This window comes from Nuphar pumila, chromosome 15 (genome assembly GCF_984573655.1).
Source record: "Nuphar pumila chromosome 15, dmNupPumi1.hap1.1, whole genome shotgun sequence".
NCBI classification, from domain to species: domain Eukaryota; kingdom Viridiplantae; phylum Streptophyta; class Magnoliopsida; order Nymphaeales; family Nymphaeaceae; genus Nuphar; species Nuphar pumila.
The window spans coordinates 10332269-10355236 of record NC_143263.1 but is presented as its reverse complement, the minus strand read 5'-3'; the positions used below and the strand labels follow the sequence as shown (position 1 = coordinate 10355236).

Sequence of the window (22968 nt, the reverse complement as noted above, 5' to 3'; positions counted from 1 at the left end):
GAGTTTCGCAAATTGTTTGAAATTTTGCAATTTTTTTTGTATTATCACAACCTTCGATGCGATTTTGTTGACGAGTTCTATGAGTGTATTAATTTTGCATCATGCCCTGCGAAAATTAAAAATTTGCACTTGCGAGGGCTAAAACCCACAAGAAAAAATGATAACTTGTGATATTGTTTATTCAACGAATTTTAGTAAATTGTTTCAAAACTTACAATTTTTGCCTTAAGTACTGTCATTTTTCAATTGTTTGTTTGGTAATCTCAATACGGCACCATGTTGTTATGGGCACATGAATGGATATTGTGTCTCTCATAAAATGAGATCCCACCAAATAAAGACGGTTCTTTTTTTTTTTAAAGGCAAGCTAAGGTTAGGCAAACGGCTAACAGATATCTCTTAGAGCCCCGTGTGGCAGAGGGATTCGAACCAGGCCTTCAGGTTCACCGGGGAACCGGCTTACCACATGGGATACCACCTCGGTAGATGATAAACAGAGATCATTTATTTGAGCTAGGTAATGATAGATTTTATCTTTTTAAAAGTTTGTTCAAGTAAATTGTTTTAATTAGAAGGAAAAGAGATTTAATTGTCAAATCAAAGTCTTTCCAGTCACTTCTTTCATCCTCCAGTGGTCGAGTTATATATATCAAGCAACGATACCACAGAAGAAAGAAAGCGTTTCAGAGTAAGACCTGCCTCATTTCTTCAGTTTAGAGACCCCCCATCCTCCTCCTCCGCCTATTGATTTAAGGTTTTCGATGGCCACCGAAGGCGAGAGTGTTGCTAAGGATGCCTACCCCTCTGCTAGAAGGTACGGTTCTCTCTCTCTTTAAACCCATTAATTATAGAATCAATTATATGGGTTTTGCTGAGTTACCCACCTCATTCGTTCCCTCATTGTGCAGGTTGGAAGGGAAGGTGGCGATCGTGACTGGAGGGGCAAGCGGGTTAGGGCTGAGCACGGCGGAGCTCCTCCACCGGCACGGTGCTAAGGTGGTGGTCGTGGACGTGCAGGACGAGCTGGGGCGGTCGATCTGCGAGGCGCGGGGCGACCCGGACGGCTTCCTCTACACCCACTGCGACGTCGCCGTGGAGGCCGACGTCGCCGCCGCCGTCGACCTCGCCCTCGCCCGCTTCGGCCTCCTCGACGTCATGGTCAACAACGCCGGCATCAGCGGCCCACTCGGACCCCAGGACATCCGCCGCTCTGACCTCGACACCTTCCGGCGGGTCTTCGCCGTGAACGTCGACGGCGTCTTCCTGGGGACGAAGCACGCGGCGCGCGCCATGGTCCCCCGCCGGAACGGCAGCATCGTGTCTATCGCCAGCGTCGCCTCGACCCTCGCCGGGGTCGCCCCACACGCCTACATCGCGTCCAAGCACGCCGTGCTGGGGCTCACTCGCAGCGCGGCCGGCGATCTCGGCCGCCACGGCGTCCGCGTGAACTGCGTCTCTCCCTACGCCGTGGGCACACCGATGACCCTCCCCTTGTCGGAGAGCGGGGAGGGCTCCCCACTCGACGACTTCCACCGCTACGTGGGGCAGTTCGCCAACCTGCAGGGGGTGGACCTGACCGTCGACGACGTCGCCCAGGCCGTGCTCTACCTCGCCAGCGACGAGTCCAAGTACGTGAGCGGTCTCAACCTCAACGTGGACGGTGGCTTCTCCTGCGTCAATCATTCCTTCGGCATCTACAGGCCTTGACTCACATGCAACCACGCTGTAGGTTGTTGATGATGATGATGATGATGTGTTTTTCATTTGTGTCTAACAAAGAATTAAGTTGATGATTGTGAAGGTGCTGAGATGAAGGCACCGAATCCAACACCACCGTAGCTTTCAGATGCGAGCCATTCAAGGCAGGGTAAGGGTTTTCTTGCTTCATCAGTTGTCGTCTAAAATAATAATAAAAACAAAAAATTAAGTTCATGATTGTTGTATTTAATTGAATAATTCACCGGGTTGATCAGACATCAGCCTTCGTTTTAAAGTGGAAGCTGGGTGTACTTCATGGTGGGTGAGAGAACTCCAAATGGTTTCCACTCATCCCCTGTTTCATCTCTATCGTCTATCTTCGTACCTTCATGGGGATTTCATTAATGCAGGTTGTTTTGATCTAATCGGATGCCATAGAAGATTGACATTCAAATCGCCAAAATCCCAATTCGAAACTTTTGACGATTAAAAAAAATCAGTGATCGACAAAACATAAAATTTAAAAAATTATATTTTTATTGCAAAAATAAATATAATTCAAGTATCAATTCTTATTAAATAGGCCAAATGTTTAAAGTCAGATTTGATCAAAGCAACTTGCATCATTAAAATTCTATAATGTCAGATTTGATCAAAGCAACTTGCATTATAAGATTCTAAGAGGTCAGATTTGATCAAAGCAACTTGCATCATAAGATTCAAAAGGGATAGTACGGTAGGGGGTATGAATGAGTGGAACCGAACTCGAGAGAACTATGAGTTTTAGGTCAATAAGCTCGGTGGGGGCAAGATAGGTTTTTCTTTGAGTGGGCGTTTGACTCCATGAGAGAGAACTTTATCCGGCGGTGGGGGTTGGTGGCACACAGAACCAGAAGTCTTTTTTTAGGAGAAAAACTTTACTGTGCTATCAAACGCCACTTTATTGTTCAAGAAAAAAATAATTGATTATTGGTGCACTAGTCACTATTGTTGATGTTTTATCTTTTATAGTATGTTACGTGTAAATTTCTTTCATGGTGAACTTTTGCAGTGTCGTATTGGGTGACTATCCATATCTATATGGTTACCACCACAGGGTAAGGTGGTTGTGAAGGTATTGAGTTGAAGACCCCGGATCAAACCCAATCAGCACACGCTTTCGGAGGTGAGAAATGTAAGGTAGGGTGGTCATGGACCCCACCCAGAGTTTTTCCTCTCTTTGGGAAGGGTTTCTCATTATTGAAAAGACTATCTACATGGCTTGGTGCTCACAATTTATGGGAGACCAAGTGATGTGAGAGGGTGTTGCGTGTGCACCCCCCAAACACGCACTGTAGCTACAATGCATGTTTCAGGGTCTCCACTAAGCACTGCGTGATGCTCAGTGGGGTGTACGGGGGAGCCGTACATTCTGCGTGATGAAAGCATGCTTGTATGTGTTCTAAGGTTGTCAAAAAACTTTTATAGTTATTAAATCATGCATATATGTGTTATAAAGCACTAAGAAAAATTTATAGTGATGAAATCATGCATATATGTGTTGTAAGGTTGTAAAAAAACTTTCATAGTAATTCAATCATGCGTATATGTGTTATAAGGGTGTCATAAAAATTATATAGGGAATCAATTATGCATATATGTGTTATAAGGCGTCAAAAAAATTCATAGTGAGGCAATCATGTATATATGTATTCAATCATGCATATACTAGATTGAAATCTAACGACATGAAACAAATGACATGAATCTTTATACCTGACGAGCACCAAAGCTCATATTGAATGCAAACTAAGTTCTCCAGTCCTGAAAAAAGTTACACAACTCATTACGGATAATGTTGGGAATGAATTCATTTAAAAAGTACTACATTTTGTCCTTAAGACGCTGACAGACACCATCCCAAGATATAGCAGGGTCAATCGGACGTTGAGAGTTGATGCTGGCGAAAGAACTCTGAGAGCCATGGCATCAAGAGGCAATGACTACTGTGGTGTTCATGTTACTCCCAAACCCGAACACACGACCCTTTTTGGGTTAACCGGTTGCAGTCACCTATGCTGCAGGATCAAAAGGCAGATGCTGAGTGGAGTCATCGCCATATCGTTGTACCATTTGCTGCTCGTATGACTCCTACAAAGTAATGATTAGAATTTGAATTAATAATTAAAAATTACAATGTTTATGATAACGTAATTCACAGTAACTTGCATATTACAATATTTATTAATACAATAAATATATACTGATGTCGCTCTCGCCTTCTCTGATACAAAATCTCTTATGCTCTTACGTTTATGTGTTTCAATAAACACATCCTTGTAAGGCACAATGTCTCCTTTTTTTGCTTCCTGCAATGTTAAATGATAAAAAAATGATAAATAAGTATGCAAAAATACTTACAAATTTGACAATATATATATATATATATATATATATATATATATATATATATATATATATATATATATATATTGATGAGTTACCATTTTCTTCTGGTGGCTCCCAAAAGTCCTAGATTCACCTGTGTGTAGATGGGCATCGGGCATCTTCGCTAGATTTTGTGCAGCCTTTGCTGAGCGATTTTGAAATTCATTGCTCGCCCACTTGTCGCACATGCCCTCCCAATAATCTCTCTTGATAGTAGAAGGCCCATGGCCCTTCCACTGCAGTTGATCATCTATCCCACCAGTTGCTTTTTTTGTACAGTCTTCATATTATGCAGCATGTCGGCAAATCGATCGGCAGCCATCTTCTGCCACACTACCCTCGCGTTTTTCTCCTCGTTCACAGTCGCAAAGCGATGAGAAGCATACAAATACTTTCAGAAAGTTTGTAGACATGAGTATAACAAAAAATTAAATATGAAATACATTATTTATGATAAACAATTACATACCACGAATGAGGACATTAATCTGTCCAACATCTCCGTCGGGTACTCTTTTCATTGAGCGACCGATCCTGAAAGATGCTGCAGTAGTGACTTCCTAATTTCTCGTATTACTTCTTGCTGCTTGAACCTAACACTGCACATGAATTGATACACATTAATAATGAACTATCAATATACATTATTTATAAGATAAATATTGGATAAGTGACAATGAAATACTTACGATCGACTATCGATATACACTATTTGAATGAGTCATCGTGTGTCACACTGAGAAGACCCTCATCCGGCGTTGTCTCGTGATGTGTATGAGTAGCTGGTGTAAGTGAGTCATGTGTAGGCAAAACATCACCTACAGAACAATCTTTAACATCATCATGGCGGACCTACAAGCATAAACATCGGTCAAGGCCTTGGGTTTATCATGAGTGTTCAATATATGTTTGAATAAAAAATCACTTTCGCCAAACACGACATTGTGACTCACAATCATGTTTTCATTTTCAAGGTTCCAACAAAGATAGCCTTTATGTTGGTCACTATAACCCATAAACAGATTCTGACTACTTTAGAATTGGAGCTTGCGACTGTTAAAAGGGCGAAGATATGGGTAACATGCACCGCCAAAGCTTTTAAAAATTGTAATCCGGAGGTGTCTTATTTAAAATTTGAAATGGAGACTTCATCTGGGTGATAGAAGGAAGATGGTATATCAAATACACAGTTGCCAGAAAAGCATCGTCTCAATATTGTTACAGTAACCGAGATTGAGCAAGTAAAGTAAGACTAGTCTCAACTATGTGTTGTTATTTACGCTCTACACACCCATTTTGTTCGTGTGTGTGTGGGAAAGTAATCTTATGATCAATACGGCTTCAAATAAATAAATAGTGGCCTATATTCACCTCCTCAATCACTTTGGAGTGACTTGATTTTTGTTCTAAATTGGTTTTCAACTAACTTTTGAAAGCTTCGAAAAACATCAAGTACTTGAGATTTAAGAGAAATAATAAAAATCCAAGTGTATCTGGAAAGCACATTCACAAAATTAACATAATAATGGTGTCTCTTTATGCTAAGAACCGGGGTTGGTCCCCAAAGATCAGAAAAAATGAGATCAAGTGGTCTATCAACTTTGTGAGACAATGATTAAAAGAGCAAAGAATGACTCATTCCCTTCTGGCATGGCTCACAAATTTTATTCAAGCCTTTTTCATAGCTAGGAAGGCCATATTTATTAAGAATAGAGAGAACTAATTTGAACAAGGAGTGCCCCAACCTTCTGTGCCATTGATCCATCGAAGGTTTTTCTCCAACATATGTTATTGCCTCATTAATTTCGCTGGTGTGAGTCACCTTATTAATGTCAAGACGATAGAGACCTCTATCATTTGTACTCTATAGTATTGTTTTCCTCATTTTTGAGTCCTTAACATTACATTGCTCATTATGAAATTCAAGAAACACATTATTATTGATGATGCATGAAATGCATATAAGTTTTATTAATAATTCATGTATTTATATACATTTTCAAGGATAAAAACTCATGTTTATGAGGAATTAGGTGCAAGGGAGCCATGGTTCAAATTTCATTCGTATCCAAATTAAAATAAGAAAGATGGAGCATTTTTAAGTTTCTCGAGCAGTTTTTGAGGCAAGGGGGATTCAGATCCGACCAAAGTGACTACTTTTGAATCATGGATCGGTTCTTAAACTAAGTTAATCCAATCCACACATGATCCAAAGTCCAAAATAGAAAAAATTGCAAGAAACTCCCTCAAAAAGTGGCACCTAGCAAATATTTTTATTTTAAACCTCTTTTTGAAATATCAAAACTTTGTAATAGGTTTAAATATTTTGAAAAAACCCTAGCAGAGGGTCCTTTGGTTGTAGAGCTGATTCTCCTCCCCTCCCTTCCTCTCTCTCTTTCTATTGTCCATTTTTAACTCCTTTCTTTCTCCCTAATTTCATACTCTATCCTTCACTTTGTAGCCATTTCTCATTCCCAATGCCCACCTTGTTTTTCTTTTCTTTTCTTGGCTTCATTTTCATTATTCTTTAACATTTTTTACCTTGATATTGTTGTTGTATTTTTTTGCAAGTTGCAGCCATACAAGTTATCACCTTCAACTCAAATTCGGTGCACTGTCTACCACACATGAAGATCGATTGTGTTCTCTCTTCAATCGGTCTTCCGCCTTTGCTTTCACCATGCGTATTCCTCTTCGTACCTCAGGTCCTACTTCGTAGCAGCAGCCATTAGAGGTGCAGCAACAATACCAAGGTTGTGTGAGGTGTTGGTTTGCATCAAAAAGCACTCGTGTTCTCGCCCAATTCATCGGACTAGCCGAGCGATAAGTCTTTCTTCCCTTTTTTTTTTAGTTAAAAGTGTGTCAAGGGTCGTGTCTTAAGTCCAGTCGTGGGTCTGTGTGAGTCAGTCTATGTGAGTCAAAATCTAATTGTGATTATTATTTTAAATCATTATGACATCTTGTTCTTACGTGAGCAAGAACTGATTTCATCATTTTTAAATTAGTCGATTGAACCAAGCATACTGATTTCAACCTTTAAAAGATGCTGCCGACTGAATCATGTACATAGGATTATCTTTCAAAATTGTAATTTTGTTTTCAAATTAATCAAATCAGGATTTTTGTAAAATGGTTGAGGTCTGGTCGTGATCTAGCTGCAACTAGATCCGACTATTAACCATCAGTTTTATAGCATTATCCGGCTAGGGTTAATCTAACTAGGTTAATCATTAGGTGAGTCTTGATTCAATTCCATTTAACATTAAGTTGTATAGTTGTAATTTTGATATTTTTTTTGTGTGTAGTGTTTTAACAGTAAATTAACGGTAGGTACTTAGATTTATTTGATTATTATATAATTAGATTAAATATAGTTAGTATGTTAGCATATAGTCGGTATTTTTTATTAGTCTGGTATAGTTGTTTTAATTTTTTTTTTGTTGTGGCATTAATTTAGACTTAGGTCAACAGTTTTTTTTAGCAATTACGTCATTAAATTAATTTTTTTTGTCAAGTCATTGAGTCATTGATTAGTATGGTGGGTATACGAATTTTTCATTTTGTCTTTAGTAAGCATTGACTTTGAAATAGGGTGTAAAAATCGGCTAGTACTACTTTAGGTAAGTAATTGGTATTTCTTTCATAGGTCTTAGTGTAATTTCCATTTTAATTCTTAGGTCAGATTTTCATTTTGCGTTGATTAGCATAATTTCTATATTTTACTTGATGTGTTTTAATTAGGGTCTAGTGATTAGATTCTTAGTCAAAATCGTGTGGTGCACTAATTAGGTAAATAGTTGATTTCCTTCTTCAAGTCTTAAGGGATTTCTTATTTTAGAGTCTTAGGTCAATTTCCCAACTTCATTCCATTGTTTTGATTTTGGTAAGTGTTAAGTTTGCTAGGCTTAAATTGGAAATTAGGGTTATCTTTGCATTTCATTTTTTAGCAAGAATTGACTTTGCATTAGGATTTTCAAAATCGTGTAGTGGGGTAAATTAAGTAAGTTAGATGTTTCTTCCCTTAAGTTTTGGATTAAATTCTTAAGATAGTTTCCAATTTTTTGAATTGCTTTGTCTAATTAGACTAGGTCATTCTCTTTGGTAAGTAAATTAAGAATAGCTTTAATTAGTTACATGTTTCTCAAATCTTGTTTTTAAATGCTTCCCTTTCTTGTTGCTTGAATTTATTTATAGTAATTAAGTTTTACTCAATATAATTTATTAACTTTCTTTACTTACTTAGTTAAGCATTTTTTTTATTTTTGTCAAGTGTATTTAGTTCTCAGTGGGGTCCACTAAGGGGCGAGAGAAATTAAATCAAATCAATTCAAAAATTGCCCCTGGTGCCCTAATTAAGGTTAGTGAACTTAATTTAGCTTTAAGTTGTTTTAAGTAGGTTAGCTTATTTTTAAAATCTTTTTTGAATTTCAAGTTAAAGTAGCTGTAGTTTCGATTAAGTGTATTAGGTTAGCTACTTTCATTGTTTCAATATAATGCATAGCTTAATGTTAGTTAGATAATACATGTTTAGTAATTAATTAGTTAGTTAATTAGAGTTAGTTGAGTAGCAATCCTTCTATTTATTTAAGTTCTTTTAATTGCATGTATGGTAATTAGATTTCAATTAGGTCATTTACATTTCTTTCATGATTAGTTCAGTAGTAGTAGTCAACTCTTGTTAGTTTAATTTGTTTTAGTTTAGCTCTATGGTTAGTTTATTCATATTAAATAGATTGTTAATTAGCATTAGTCTCCTTGTAGTTAGCACAATTAGTGAAGTAATTGATTATTGTTTTTATTGTTTAATTAATTTATGCAATTCTTGTTGTGAGTTAGACTTTAATTTAGTCATTCTTTATTTTAGTTGTAATTAATTATTTTGTTTCTATTAATTAGTTAATTAGCTAGTAAAACTAGTGAAAATTGAATTTCTGGAGAAGCTGAATTTTAGTCAACTTAAGGTCATCATTTCATGATATTTTCAAAGAGTTTTGACCTGAAATTTTTACACTGAGTTCATCAACATGTCTATTGTGTCTTTGCCAAATTTCAGATTTTTTCATGCTGATTTGGTCAGGTAATTAAATTGATTTCAAAAACTGGTTTTGTAGAAATTACTGTTTTTGCTTGATTGCGGTCAATGAGCAATTCTATACAACGACAACAACAACAACAACGCCTTCATCCCAAAACAATTGGGGTCAACGATATGAACCAAAAAAGAAAATCAATCTGGGTCTTCCACATGAATCCTTCTCCTCCAATCATTTCTATCCAATGCCATGTCCTCGGTGAGGTTCAAAGCATTCATATCCTTTCCTATCATCTTCATCCAAGTCTTCTTAGGCCTGCTCCGACCTCTTTTAACTAATATATTTTCCCATTTCTCCATCCTTCTAACTGGAGCATCATTAAGCCTTCACCAAATATGTCCAAACCATCATAAATGATTCTCTCTCATCTTATTTTCAATGGATGCAATGCCTACCTTCTTACGTATCTCCTTATTTCGAATCTTATCTTTTATTGTATTTCCACACATCCATCTAAGCATACACATCTCAACTACACTTATTTTTTTAATATGATGTCTCTTGGCAGCCCAACATTCCGTACCATATAGTAAAGCAGGCCTAATTGTCATCCTATAAAACTTTTCCTTCAACCGCAATGGCATTCTACGATCGCACAACACTCCAGTTGCACTTTTCCATTTCATCCACCCAACCTTTATCCTATGATTTACATATCCATCAATTTCTCCATACTTTTGAATGATAGATCCCAAATATTTGAAACAGTCATCCACCGGTATTTCTTGCTCACCAAGCTTCACTACATTCCCATCACTACTTTGTTGATTACTAAACCGACATTCCATATATTATGTCTTACTCTTACTCAACTTAAAACCTATTGCTTCCAACGTCTGTCTCAATAATTCTAACTTAGCATTAACCCCAACTCTAGACTCATCAATCAAAACAATATCATCAACAAACAACATATACCACAACACATTTTCTTGAATTGACCTCGTAAGTTCATCCATCACTATAGCAAATAGGAAAGGGCTTAATGTAGATCCTTGATGTAACTCAACCGTTATAGGAAAATTGGTTGTCACCCCTCCACAAGTGCGGATATTGGTTACTACTTCTTCGTACATATCTTTAATTATACTAATGTACTTGAGAGAAACACCTTTCTTCATCATTGTTCACCAGAGAGCATCTCTAGGTACTCTATCGTATGCCTTCTCCAAATAAAAAAAAACCATATGCAAATCTTTGTTCCCCTCTCTATATCTCACAATAAGTTGTCTAAGAAGATGTATAGCTTCCATAGTTGATCTTCCAGGCATAAAACCAAATTGATTCTCCGATATCATGACAACCTTCCTCAACCTATACTCAATCACCCTCTCTCAAAGTTTCATAGTATGACTCATGAGTTTTATACCACGATAGTTTGTGCAATCTTGTATATCACCCTTATTCTTATATAGAGGCACCAAAGTACTCTTTCTCCACTCATTAGGCATCTTATTTGTCCGCCAAATCTTGTTAAAAAGATTTGTCAACCATTCTAAACCTTTCTCACCCAAGCATTTCTAAGCCTCGATAGGTATACCATCTGGGCCAACCGCCCTTCTTTATTTCATTTTCTTCAAAGCCTCTGCAATTTCTTTGTTTTGAATCTTGCGCATGAAGTCATGATTCATCTCATGAAAAGGAATGGAGAAGTCTCCAAGATTCTGAGCATGACTTTCATTAAATAGCTTATCAAAATAATCTTTCCGTCTCTCCTTAATCTCCTCATCTTTGACTAAAACCCATTGCGTTTCATCTTTGATAGATCTAACCATACCCAGATCCCTCGATTTCCTATCTCTCATCTTTGCAAGCCTATAAATATCCTTCTTGCCCTCTTTGGTATCCAACTTATCATAAACCTTCTTATATACCTTATCCCTCACGTTTCAAACTACTTTTTTAGCTTCCTTCTTTGCTATCATATACTTCTCTAAATTCTCATTATCACGACTCTTACTTAGATTTCTATAACACTCTCTTTTAACCTTGATAGCTAATTTGACATCCTCGTTCCATCATGATGTATCCTTACCTAGCGGTGCACCGCCTTTAGACTCACCCAATACCTTCTTAGCCACCTTTCTTATGTCACCTTCTATCTTATTCCACATTGATTCTGAATCCTCCTTGAGACACCAATCAACTTTTTTAACTACCTGCTCTACAAACATTCCTTGTTTAGTTAATTTCAGTTCCCACCACTTAATTCTAGGATCTATCCTATGTCTATCTCTTTTGCGACATTTTCTAATTCTAAGATCTAAAATTAAGACTCTATGTTGTGTAGCTACACTTTCTCCCATTATAACCATACAATCGATGCAACAACCTCTATCTCTCTTTTTAAGTAGGAAAAAATCTATCTGACTCGTATTAACCCCATTTTTAAATGTTATTAGGTGAGACTCCCTCTTTTTAAACCAAGTGTTTGCTAAGATCATATCATAGGACAAACCAAAATCTAAAATCCTTTCTCCACTTTCATTTATTTCTCCTATACCATAGCCTCCATGTATACTCTCAAATCCATCCCTACTAATGCTTACATGTCTATTAATGTCACTGCCGATGAAAAGCTTTTCTCCATAAGATATCCCTTGTACTACTCCATTTAAATCTTCCCAAAATTGACGCTTAATGAAATCATCTAAACCTACTTGAGGTGCATGAACACTAATAATATTAATAATATTCGTACCTAATACTAATTTAATAAATAAAATCCTATCACCCTTCTTGCGGACCTCAACTACATTATCTATAAACTCACGACTAATAACAATCTCTACTCCATTCCTATTCCTATTTATTCCTGTATACCAAATCTTATATCCCCAAGGTTCTATCACTTTTGCTTTCTCACCTACCCATCTGGTCTCTTGTAGACATAAAATATCCATATTTCTCCTACACATAACATCTACTAACTCTACCAACTTACCAGTTAAAGACCCTATGTTCCAAGTGGCTAACCTAATTTTATGGTCTTGAACTATCTTATTTACCCTCACCCGTCCAACAAAGTGAGGGAACCCTTGCCTATTTGACACCACACTCGGGCACCGCTGTGACGCGTCGCTTCTGGGCGACGATCTAGCAACCCTCGCTCATTTATCATTGCCTCCGGGCCTATAGAGTACAACGCGTCGCTTAGTAGAGAACACCCCAATGAAATTCTCATATTGGTTCATATTCATAGGGTGCGACTAAGTTTTTATGCTGGTTGTCGCTGGCCTACCGCAACTCTATAAATTGGGTATGTTTCCTAAGTGTTTCTAGAATATCTCTATAAAATTTCATGGCCATCTAACCCCGTTTACATTTTCAAAGCTTCGATTTTCCAAAAGCTGTTCTGAAGTGTCGTGCTTGACTAGTAGTTAGGGTAGTTTAGTAATTTATATTTGAATTTGGTTTTATTTTAATAATTTTGTTATTTTTCTGATTATTTATATTTAGATTAGATTCTATTGTTTTGACAGAAGTTAGAAAATTAGTTTAGATTAATTTAGTTAATTATTCAAGTATTTGTTTAATTGTTTGATTCATTAGCTTTTATTGTGTAGTTGTATTTTTATTAGTATTAGAATTAGTTTAATTATATTTTATTAATTGCATTTTTACTGTTTTAGTTAGTTAGATATTTAGTTATTTGTTATTTTATTAAATTTTTCTTTATTTAATTTCTTTCTTTCTTTAGTGTTTATATAAATTAGGTACTAACATTATTTTGCAGGTTCGAATGCATACTGAGGTGGGCGAGTAGTGAAGATCGATCCTTTGGCTTCTTCAGTTGACATCAGAGTCTCAGAGTTTAGATTAGGATTTTAGTATTTGTATTTGTGTTCATGTAAGCATTGTAGTTCTGTTATTTTTGATATATTAATAAAGTGAATGATTCAAGTGAATTGTGCATTGCCTATTTTCGTTCCTTCAGTTCGACCTGGTCTTACCACTAGTGTAAGCTGATTTATTTTTATTATTTGGTGTACAGTTTACACGCGAGTTTTATTGAAAAATTGCTTTTAGAAAAGATACACCAATTATCTTTGGTGAATCTATGAATTGAAAGAAGGTTACATGGAATTGATGAAACATGTAATATTTCATTCAATGCAAAATTTGAATTAGAAGCATTGGAAACTGAACTGCCAATATTTGCAATTTGTAAACTTGAGCCATTATCGATTTTGACGTAGTCAATCCCTTGATATTAAGATTGCAATGAGCGATTATTGAGATCTACTGTGACATGTTGAGTGCCTCCCAAATCAGGGTACCACCCACTATTGTCCTCTGATTGGGTGACACCAATTCTTTTTAGATCTTAAAAAACTTGCATTGAAGAGCACCATAACTAGATTTTCTGTAAGCTTAACACACGGTACGACAATGTGCATCAATACGATCAACGTTTTCACATGAATGACATCATCAAATTAGATGAGTTTCTGGTTCCTCTACTACCTCTGGATCTATTTTGATATTTGCCCCCACTTTTTCTCTTATTGTTGAACTTTTCTTGATTACTGTGTGACCCTTGGATTTGATTGTAGTAAGGTTGTTTGTAGGTAAGATTGGCCATGGGTATAGATTAAGTTTCATCTTCTTGGATCAATAACATGCCTAATAGTTCTTCGACAAAAACAAGTTGTTTTTAAGTATTGATCACTTTTTTTAAAGAATCATATTCACTCATTGGTAGCCCAACTAAGATATGCATAAGTAAGTCATCATCATCGATAGGTTTAGATGCCATGGCGAGTTGATGAGCAATACCCCTAGCTTTATGAAAATATTTGGAGATATTGTTCGCTCTCTTTTTCAAGTTTTGTAATTGAGCTTTCAATTGTTAAGTGTGTACCCTTGCATGTGCAGCATACATGGTCTTTAGAGCTTTCTAGACATCGTAAGCGAAAGACAAGCCAACTATTTGACTGTGGACAGTGTTTGAGAGGCTACAAATGATCCAACTTAATAAAAGTTGATCCATCCTTTGTCATTCTATAAAAGCAGGACTTTTTTGAGGTGCCTTTCCAATTTCAGTGTAAAGAAATTCATTTGAGCACGAGTTTGACCTATCTATGTACCCCATTAAATTGTAACTCTTTAATAATGGAGTCAATTGAGACTTCCATAGCAAAAAGTTGCCTGCAGACAACTTTACAAACAGAAAATATTGTGTGCTGGTTGGAGCAGGTAGAATAGGGAAGGATATGGATATGCGACATGAGAGGATATGCATAGGTGATTCAGACACTCGACATGGATTCAAGAAAATTTTCTAAAATAAGTCATGGGGGTGTATGAAGTATAGTGGTTTTGTACCATGATACCTTATGGTGGTACACACTTTTGTTTGTATAGATCGAGCCATCAAATGGTAAATTTAACCATAAGCATGTGTTTGGTATGGTGTATTTAATATGTTAGAAGATTTTATCATGTCTAATACACCATAAGATTCATTTTTGAGATGGTGAAAAATCAACTGCTCACAATTCATGAAAATAGGAGTGGTTTAGAAATGGTATAAAAATCATATTTGAATCAACTTTAATACATGAAAATAGTAAATAGAAAATATTAAACATCATTCAATGGTTAGATTTCACATTTGGAGCATAGTTCTATGTAAATCAAGTGTACCATGGTAAGTTATGGTGGTACAACACCACCATATATATATATACATAAGTTTTACAAACTATGCAAAAAAAAAGTTCTAAATTTCTAACTTATCATGCATTAATCTTACAAACACAATGAATAGATATTTGAAAAGCCCTATCATAACATCACCATTTACAACCCCAAATAAACTTTGAAAACACCCAAAACCTAGCAAATAGTAGGGGTTTTTCTGATTTTTGAAGCATATTAAAAGATCAGAATATCCCATTTAGATTCTACACTAGATAATAAAAAATCCCATTAAAACTTACCCAAAACTAGGGTTATTTTTTTACTTTTAAAAGACCTAACCCACCTCCTCAGTCCTCACCCCTTCTCTGTGCTCCAAAAGAGAGAGGGAGAGGGTAAGAGAGATTGATAAAGAAAGGGAAAGAGACTCAAGAAAGCCTCCTCCCTTTTTTCGTGTTCAGAGAGAGAGAGAGAGAGAGAGAGAGAGAGAGAGAGAGAGAGAAAATAGGATTTCAACATAGCCACAAAAAGGGTCAACAAAGTTGAACCCAAAGAGAACAAAAGCAGAAAAACAAAAATAAAATAGAAACAAGCAGGAGCAAAACAAACGAAAAACAAGCGGCTCACGCAGGAGCCGTAAAACCAATAAGGTTCGGAGGGAGCAAAGCGACATCAGGAGGATACGTTTGATCAAGAAGATGAATATGCAGAATCGCGTAAACATCCACTAAATTTTTTTGCGCAAGATGATTAATGCTGATCAAAAATTCCCGAAAAAGGGCATTGTTGCACGCCATCTGAACGAACCACCAAGTGGTAAACAACCACGAACTCCAGATTAACCACCACTGCTTACTGCACCGAAGACAGACCAGACCCAAGATGAGGTCTAGCGCAAAGGACTTTTCCACAACCAGGACCTCTGGGTGCCTCCAAGTCCTACAAAAGATCTCCACAAAGGTAGAACAAGATCAGAGGAGGTTGAACTAGGATTCTTCAGCAGCATGACAAAGCACACACCAGATCGAAAGCTGGAAGCCTCACCTCTTTAAGGTAAAGTGAGCTTGGACCTTGTCATGCAAGATTAACCAAGCCAGTACCCGAGAACGAGGTGAAAGGCCCTTCGCTCAGAGCGCAAATTCGGGCAACCAGACCATCCCGGAGGAAGCAACGATCTATAGACTTTGATGTTCAGGAACCTCCTGATATAAATAAGGGCATGAGCATGAAAGTCCTGGACCAGTAAGAGATCAATGAAACTGCAGGCAGCGGTCCGCTTAAGGAAGCAGAGAGAGAGAGAGAGAGACCCACCTCTATCGTTGTAATGCCACGGCCAGCTAGAGGGCTAGAGATCTCCTTTACTGCCTTGTTGTAGTAGTGAGCAAAGGGAACTCCGAAGATTTGTAAGAGAGGCAGGAGGGGGACAAGGGTGAAGCAATTTTAGTCGAAAGAGAAAGGTGTGAAAGAGAGCAAGAAGATGTAGTTAAGAGAAACAAATAAAATCTTTTGTGTGGGATGATTTCTATGAAATTATAATAAAAGGTGTGGAAAAGGTTAAATGCTAACAATGTGATGTTGCTTTAAAATATTTCAAGGATGGTTGTGTGACTAAATGATTAGGTATTAAGGAAAAGTTGAGTTTATGAAGGATTAGATCATCCAAACAATATCGTTATTTCGAAGGGGATTCAGTCGAAATCCTCATTTCTTTCTTTTTTTTTTCAATTTTTTTAAGCTACAAAAGCATGTCAAAATTGACCCTAGCAAGCCCAACCTATGGTTGACCGAATCTGAATTGGTCAACCCCATGTCATCTTGTTCTATGTATTACTCATAAGATAAATTGTAGATTGAGAAGTTAAATTGAGATATACAAGAGAAATTTATGAGAAACATGTTTATTATGGTCACTAGAAACATTATGCATATATATATATATATATATATATATATATATATATATATATATATATATATATGTTTGCTACTACCCTACCTATATTATGAAGCTTTTAGTGAAAAAAAGTAATATTTTTATTTTTTAAGTTTTTTTCACATTTGAACCTTCAGATATGCTCTACTTGTTAAGTTTCATGTTTTCCTGACGTATGTGTTAGATTTTACGAGGGTCAAAAAATCAACGGCCTACAATATACCAATATTTTAAATCCAAAAAAACATATTTTTACATCAAAAACTATGATCCAAGGGTCAATTCCTGCCATTGTGTCTATGTTGAACACATCTATGCGGTCAGATTTGGTCAAAACAACTTCCCCTTATGAGTTCCAACTAGGGGGTTTCTTACTTTTTTCCCTCAAAAACTATGATCCAAGCGTCAATTCCAGCCATTGTGTCTATGCTGAACACATCTATGCGGTAAGGAACCCCTTAATGAAAAAATGCAATACTTTTATTTTTTTTTCAGTTGTTTTGCACATCTGACCCTTCAGATATGATGTACATGTTAAGTTTAGTAAAAATTAAACTTTGGATCATGTTTTCCTGAGTCTATGTCAAATTTTAGGAGGCTTGAAAAATCAATGGTTTACAATGCACCAAATTTTCAAACTTCAAAAAAGCATATTTTTACGTTTAAAAAAATACGATCTAAGAGATAGGAAACTTCTTATAGGTGAGCTGGGCAACCCCAATAAGGTCGTTTTCCCAGACCCTTTAGTCAAGATAACATTCAAAGTCTTTAATAATGGAGTCTTAGAACTAGTACCTCTAGGGTACGTTTGGCTGCTTTTTTTTTAATATGAAAATGAATCACATGAGAATTGGAATCTCATGAGATTCAAAATCACTTGATTTGGAATCTCAAGTGATAACAATTCTCATGTTTGTTTAACGTGAGGAATGGAAACTCAAAAAAAAAAAAAAAAATGAAACAAGTGCTCTCTGGTGTGAGGCAAACTGAAATAGGTTCTCTCTGGTGTGAGGCCCTATTTCGGTCATGGAAGATGCATCGTGGCTCGCCGGAGACAATACTCCGGTGAGCTCCATCCACGCTGCCATTCATTCGGATGGCAGCAAAACAACAACAACAAAAAAAAAATCATAAAAAAAAACTAAAGGAGCTCTATGGTATGGCCCCCTCTTCCATCACAGGGAGGGCACGGAGGTGTGGTGGAGATCGCTTGAGGGTTGAACGGAGGGTAGTGGAGCTTGCCTCCGGCGTGCCCTCTACTTCTCCGTCGTTTCCGGCAATTCTCCGGCACGCCCGATGCAGGTGGAGTGGTGGGCTGCAGCTTTGCCCCCAAACAAAAAAACAATACTCTATCAGGGTTAAACGGAGGGTAGTGGAGCTTGCTTCCGGCCCTCCAGCTGTGGCGTGCCCTTCACTTCTCCGACGTGTCCTTACCTCTGGTGTGCCCTCCACTTCTCCGGCGAGCTGGATGCAGGTGGAGTAGTGGGCTGTTGCTTTACCCCCAACCCACGCTCACCTTGAGGCAAAAAAGAAAAGAACGTTGAGGTAATTCACCTTTTTGCAGAGTGGAGCCCGTGGGATGTGAGTTAGAATCATTTGATTCGAAAATACACCCTAACTCATGAGATTCGAAATAATCTCACAGGTGGAATGAGTTCACTGTTCAAATCTCAAGGTCGGTTGAACATTAGATTTGACGCTAAAGATAATCATTTGAATGAGAGTCGAGACCTCCTTAACCTCCTTTTGTGGACACTACAAAAAAAACTTTAATTAGCGACGAAAAGTTGCAATTAATTATTTTTGTCATAAATTTGCAATGGATTAGCTAAAGAAAATTATTCATTCTTAAAAACCAGAATTAGCGATGGAAAATTCCGTCACAAAATTCGTCACTAATTAGTGACGAATTTTTTTCGTCACGACTTCGCGACGAATCAGCAATAGAAAATTTTCATCACAAATTAGCGACGAAATTTTTTGTCGTTAATTCTACAACTATTCGATATAAAACTGCCCATCTAGGGCGCAAAAGTCTCTCTCTCTCGGGCGCACGCCTTGTTTCTCGTTTCACGTCTCTTCTGCATTTCTGGCAAACCCCCGAAGGCAGCGGCTCGTGTGCGGTTATGACCTCAGTGCCATCCCCCTCTCCTCCCGATCACCGGCTATGCCCTGCATCCCTCAGGTAACCCTTCTGGCTCCTCTCATTTCTTGTCCCCCTCTCCTCTGTTTTGTTGTCGGAAGGCCGACAGAAGGCCAATGACCTCTATCGTGCCTCTTTCTGGATTGTCGTAGGGTTGGCAGCCCCTGCTAGACCCTCCCTCAGATTCCCGGTTTTCACCTTTTTCCCACCTCATGGACGGGGCAAAACCACTCTTCTTTTTCGTAAAGAGTGGTTTTGCAATGTCTCTTTAGTGTCTCTGGCTGCCACATATTTGCCATTCATAAATGAGGGGGCGTCATTTTGATCGACAGAAAATATTCACGTTCCTGCTTTGGGCCTCAAACTTTCGGGGGAGAAGACTCACTGTCCAAGTTGGTTGGTCTCTTGTGTGTGTTTATTTTTCTTTTTGTCTTTTGATTTGGGGATCAATTTTTACTTGCTGGTTCAGTGTGTGTTGAAGATTTTAGTTCTTTCTGGTGTTTTTTGAGGTGATTATTGCTAGTGGGAAGTGAGTTGTCGATTTTTTTGGGTTTTGAAAATCTCTCTCTCTCTCTCTCTCTCTTGGATGCTTAGTTATTGGTTTTCTTGAACTGGGTTGTGGGGTTTTGTTGGTTTTAAGCTTTTCTTTGTTGGTTCTTCCTTTTTATTTTCTTTTTGGTTCATAGGCATATGGTGATGCTGGAACAACTGATGGGATATCGTGTGGCTTCTTGAGGTTTAAAATTTTGTTCTGGGTGTTATAGATTCAGTGGATACTCTGATGGCTAAAACTGATGAATTGAAAAGTTCAACAATTGTTGTCGATCGGGCCACACCAAAGGCAACTCACTTTCCCTCTATGCTTCCTGAACAATGTTTCCCTGCAAGCATATCTTTTTCTAGAGTTGCATTTATTTGTTGCATATCACATAGCGGCTTCGTTACTATGATAACAATCCGTATTTAGATAAAAATGATAGAATTTCCATTGAGATGTGCACATCTATGGGTCATGTTCTTAATGAGGTAAAAAATTGACTTTTTGTTTGTTCCTATGAAATATTGAATTCCTTAGTAATCTACTCTATTATAGTTCAAGTTATATACCAAATATCCATCTTTGCCAATTTATAGATTTTCTTTGTCTAGGTGTTTGAGACAATTGTAGAACCAACACTCATGCAACCAACATTTGTGCTGGACTATCAAATTGAGGTATCACCTCTTGCAAAGCTGCATAGAAGGTATTGTTCAATTCAAAATCCAAGATGGTTGCTCAACTAGTCAAATGGCTTACTGTTACTTCTGCTGAATTTTCCTGCATGCTTCCAAATTTTTGCTTTCCATGTGTTTGATATTGTCACCAATCACATATACCATATTAACAAGTTCCTTTTTATTTTTTTGTGGCTATGAATTTGGGTTGATCCAGGGGAACAACCTTTGTCATTGTAATTTGATGGATACAAGAACGTGTTTGGTCCACTTGAAGTTTAATGGACCATTTAGCAAAAAAAAAAAACCACTCTTTCAGTTCAAACATGTGAGGTACTAGTATGCTGATTTGGAGTCTATTAATGCTTCGACGTTGAAAACTTTCTTTTGCTTGTGTGCTTTATTAATCACAAAAGTTATGCACTTAAAATTGTTGTGCTTGTGCATGCATGTGTATGAAGATGAATGGTTTGGTGGATCAGAAAAGGACTGTGTGTGTATGGGATATGGATGGGATTCTTATATGTAGAGGCTATTAATGGTTCAAAAGACATTAAAAAAGGAAGAGAACTTGGTAAATGTTGGGCAAAGCACATTCTGCAAGTATGTGATAGTCTTTTCCTTTATCAAAAGGTAAATTGTTTTTTATGTAATTATTTTTGATGTACAAAGATCATTTGGCAAACCTAAACAAGTACAAAGATTAAAGGGATAGACCTGATTTGTCAGCTCCCGAGAGCTTACTGCTTTATCAAGACACTAGGTTTGAGCAATTAAAAGTTTCCACTAAACTTCAACTTCTTTTGCTGCAATGCCCAACGAGACTTTTCCGTTCCTAGATCTACTGTGATTATGTGTGTTACAGAAGAATCAATCTCAATGGAACATGTTTCACCAAGATACTTCATCATTCTCCAAAGGGGGTGAGTGTCCGCGCCATTGCTTTCAATACCCGTTGCTCAAACCATTGCAACACAATCAGTTGATCAACACTTCTTTTTCGAACTTTTACTGTGAACTGCTATGCTTTGAATTTACCTTTTTAACATCTCTGTCATTGTAGTCAGGACCCAGATTTTGCAACAAAAGGCTGATAAAAAAAAATATTTAAAAAGAGAATGTAGGGGACTGAAAAACATATGGTATGTCGACTAACCAGATCAAAAATTTCCTGTCTTGTGTGAAAGATGGTTATATTACAGATCTTGATAACCTTCATTCAATCTGTCCAATTCATTTTGATACAAAGTTTCTTTTGCTTTTCAAAATGAAAAAGTGAAGAAGAGAGAGATAATCAAGAAATGTTGCCTGAGATGGTTTGTGCAGGTCACTTTTAGACCTTAAACAATAATAATAAAAAAAAGGGGACATAGTACATGTTGGAGGAAGTATGAAAATGAGACTAGTAAAGACTTTTTTTCTTTATATTAATTGTTATTATTGATTTGGGGTTGCTGCCCTCCTTTCGTCGTGCTTTTGCATTTGCTTATTTCCTTAAGCATACATTTTTACCATCAGATTGTTTGACAGATGAGTTGTGGAGCATGATTTAGAGTTTTTGGCATTGCAATAAGGAGGGTTTGGGGGCTCTCCCCCAGCAGCGTCCCCGAAATTTTTTTTGGCTTATGTTTGAGACCCTGTGCCTTATAGATCAGACTTGATTTTTTACAAGCAGCTTAGTTAAAACTACGTAAAAAAACCTTAATTTTTGGTCAAATAAGGACTTTGACCCCACATTTGACTAAAAAATTCAAGACGTATATGCCTCAGCATGAGGCGCACCTCGGCTCGAGGCGTGCGCCTCAAGGCGTATGAGGCGCACGCCTATATGCATTTTTTTTTAAATTTTATGACAAAATTAGCGATAGATATAATCCGTCGTTAATATTCAGCGATGAATTTTCGATGTTTTACGATAGATTATATTCCATGACTAATTCTGTCGCTATTATAGGGCAAAATTAATGACAGAATATAATCCACCGCAAAACCAAATCAATACTTATTTAGAGACGGACTCGCGATGGAATATGACAATATTTGCTAATCCGACCTAAATTAGCAATGAAAGTAGCGACAAATAAGTTTTGTCGCTCATTAGCGAACAAAAAATTGCGACAGACAATATATGACGCTAAACCGTTGTCAATCTGTCGCTAAACATTTTAGTGATAGATTAGCGTCGAATATCGTCCGTCGCCAATCCACGTTTTTCTTGTACTTGAAAGTCTTTAAATTCTCAATATACTTGCAATCACATTGCACAAATGCAATGTGCCACTTAGGATGCACACGAGACGGGTTTGAGCCAAGCTTAGGCAGGCTTGGCTTGGCTCAACCAGAAAATCTGGTTATTCAAGCTCTGCTAGTGCTAGAGCTTGATCTGAGCTTGAACAATCATGTCCCAAGATCAGCTCAATTCCGGTTCAAGCAAAGCTTGCTTGGCTTGGCTGGGTTAGGTTCGGTTCAAGCTGAACACTTTTAATTTAAAAAGGTTTTTAAAGTTTTTGAAATTTGTGCCAAAAGTTCTTTTGAAATGAGAGAAGATGGTGAGATTACGAGTCAAGCTTGAACTGCTTGGAATTGGCGGGAGCTGAACACTTTAAAAAGTTTTTGAAATCCGTGTCAAAAGTTTATTCTAAAAGAGAAGAAGATAATGAGATTTGAACTCACACAACTTTCAAAGAAAATCAAGAATTATCCATTAAAGTAAAAACCCTGTGTGATCATGTTATGAACAAAATAGATACGCATATAACTATACTAGTCGAGCTTTATCAGGCTTAACAAGCTTATTCGAGTTTAACTGTTTGTTC

At 37.3% G+C, this 22968-nt stretch overlaps 1 protein-coding gene across 1 annotated transcript; it reads left to right on the top strand.

Moving 5' to 3' along the window:
• Positions 1–680: 680 nt before the first annotated feature.
• LOC149814451 (zerumbone synthase-like) lies at positions 681–2036 on the top strand. Its single transcript, XM_089989340.1, has 2 exons — positions 681–814; positions 909–2036. The coding sequence occupies exons 1-2, from the start codon at positions 762–764 to the stop codon at positions 1705–1707; spliced, it is 852 nt and encodes a 283-aa protein (XP_089845466.1). The 5' UTR covers positions 681–761; the 3' UTR covers positions 1708–2036.
• Positions 2037–22968: the final 20932 nt, after the last annotated feature.

Coding starts and splice junctions, on each gene's coding strand:
- LOC149814451 (XM_089989340.1), top strand. CDS start 762: ATGGCCACCGAAGGCGAGAGTGTTGCTAAGGATGCCTACCCCTCTGCT. Junction 815..908: donor GCCTACCCCTCTGCTAGAAG/GTACGGTTCTCT, acceptor CTCATTGTGCAG/GTTGGAAGGGAAGGTGGCGA.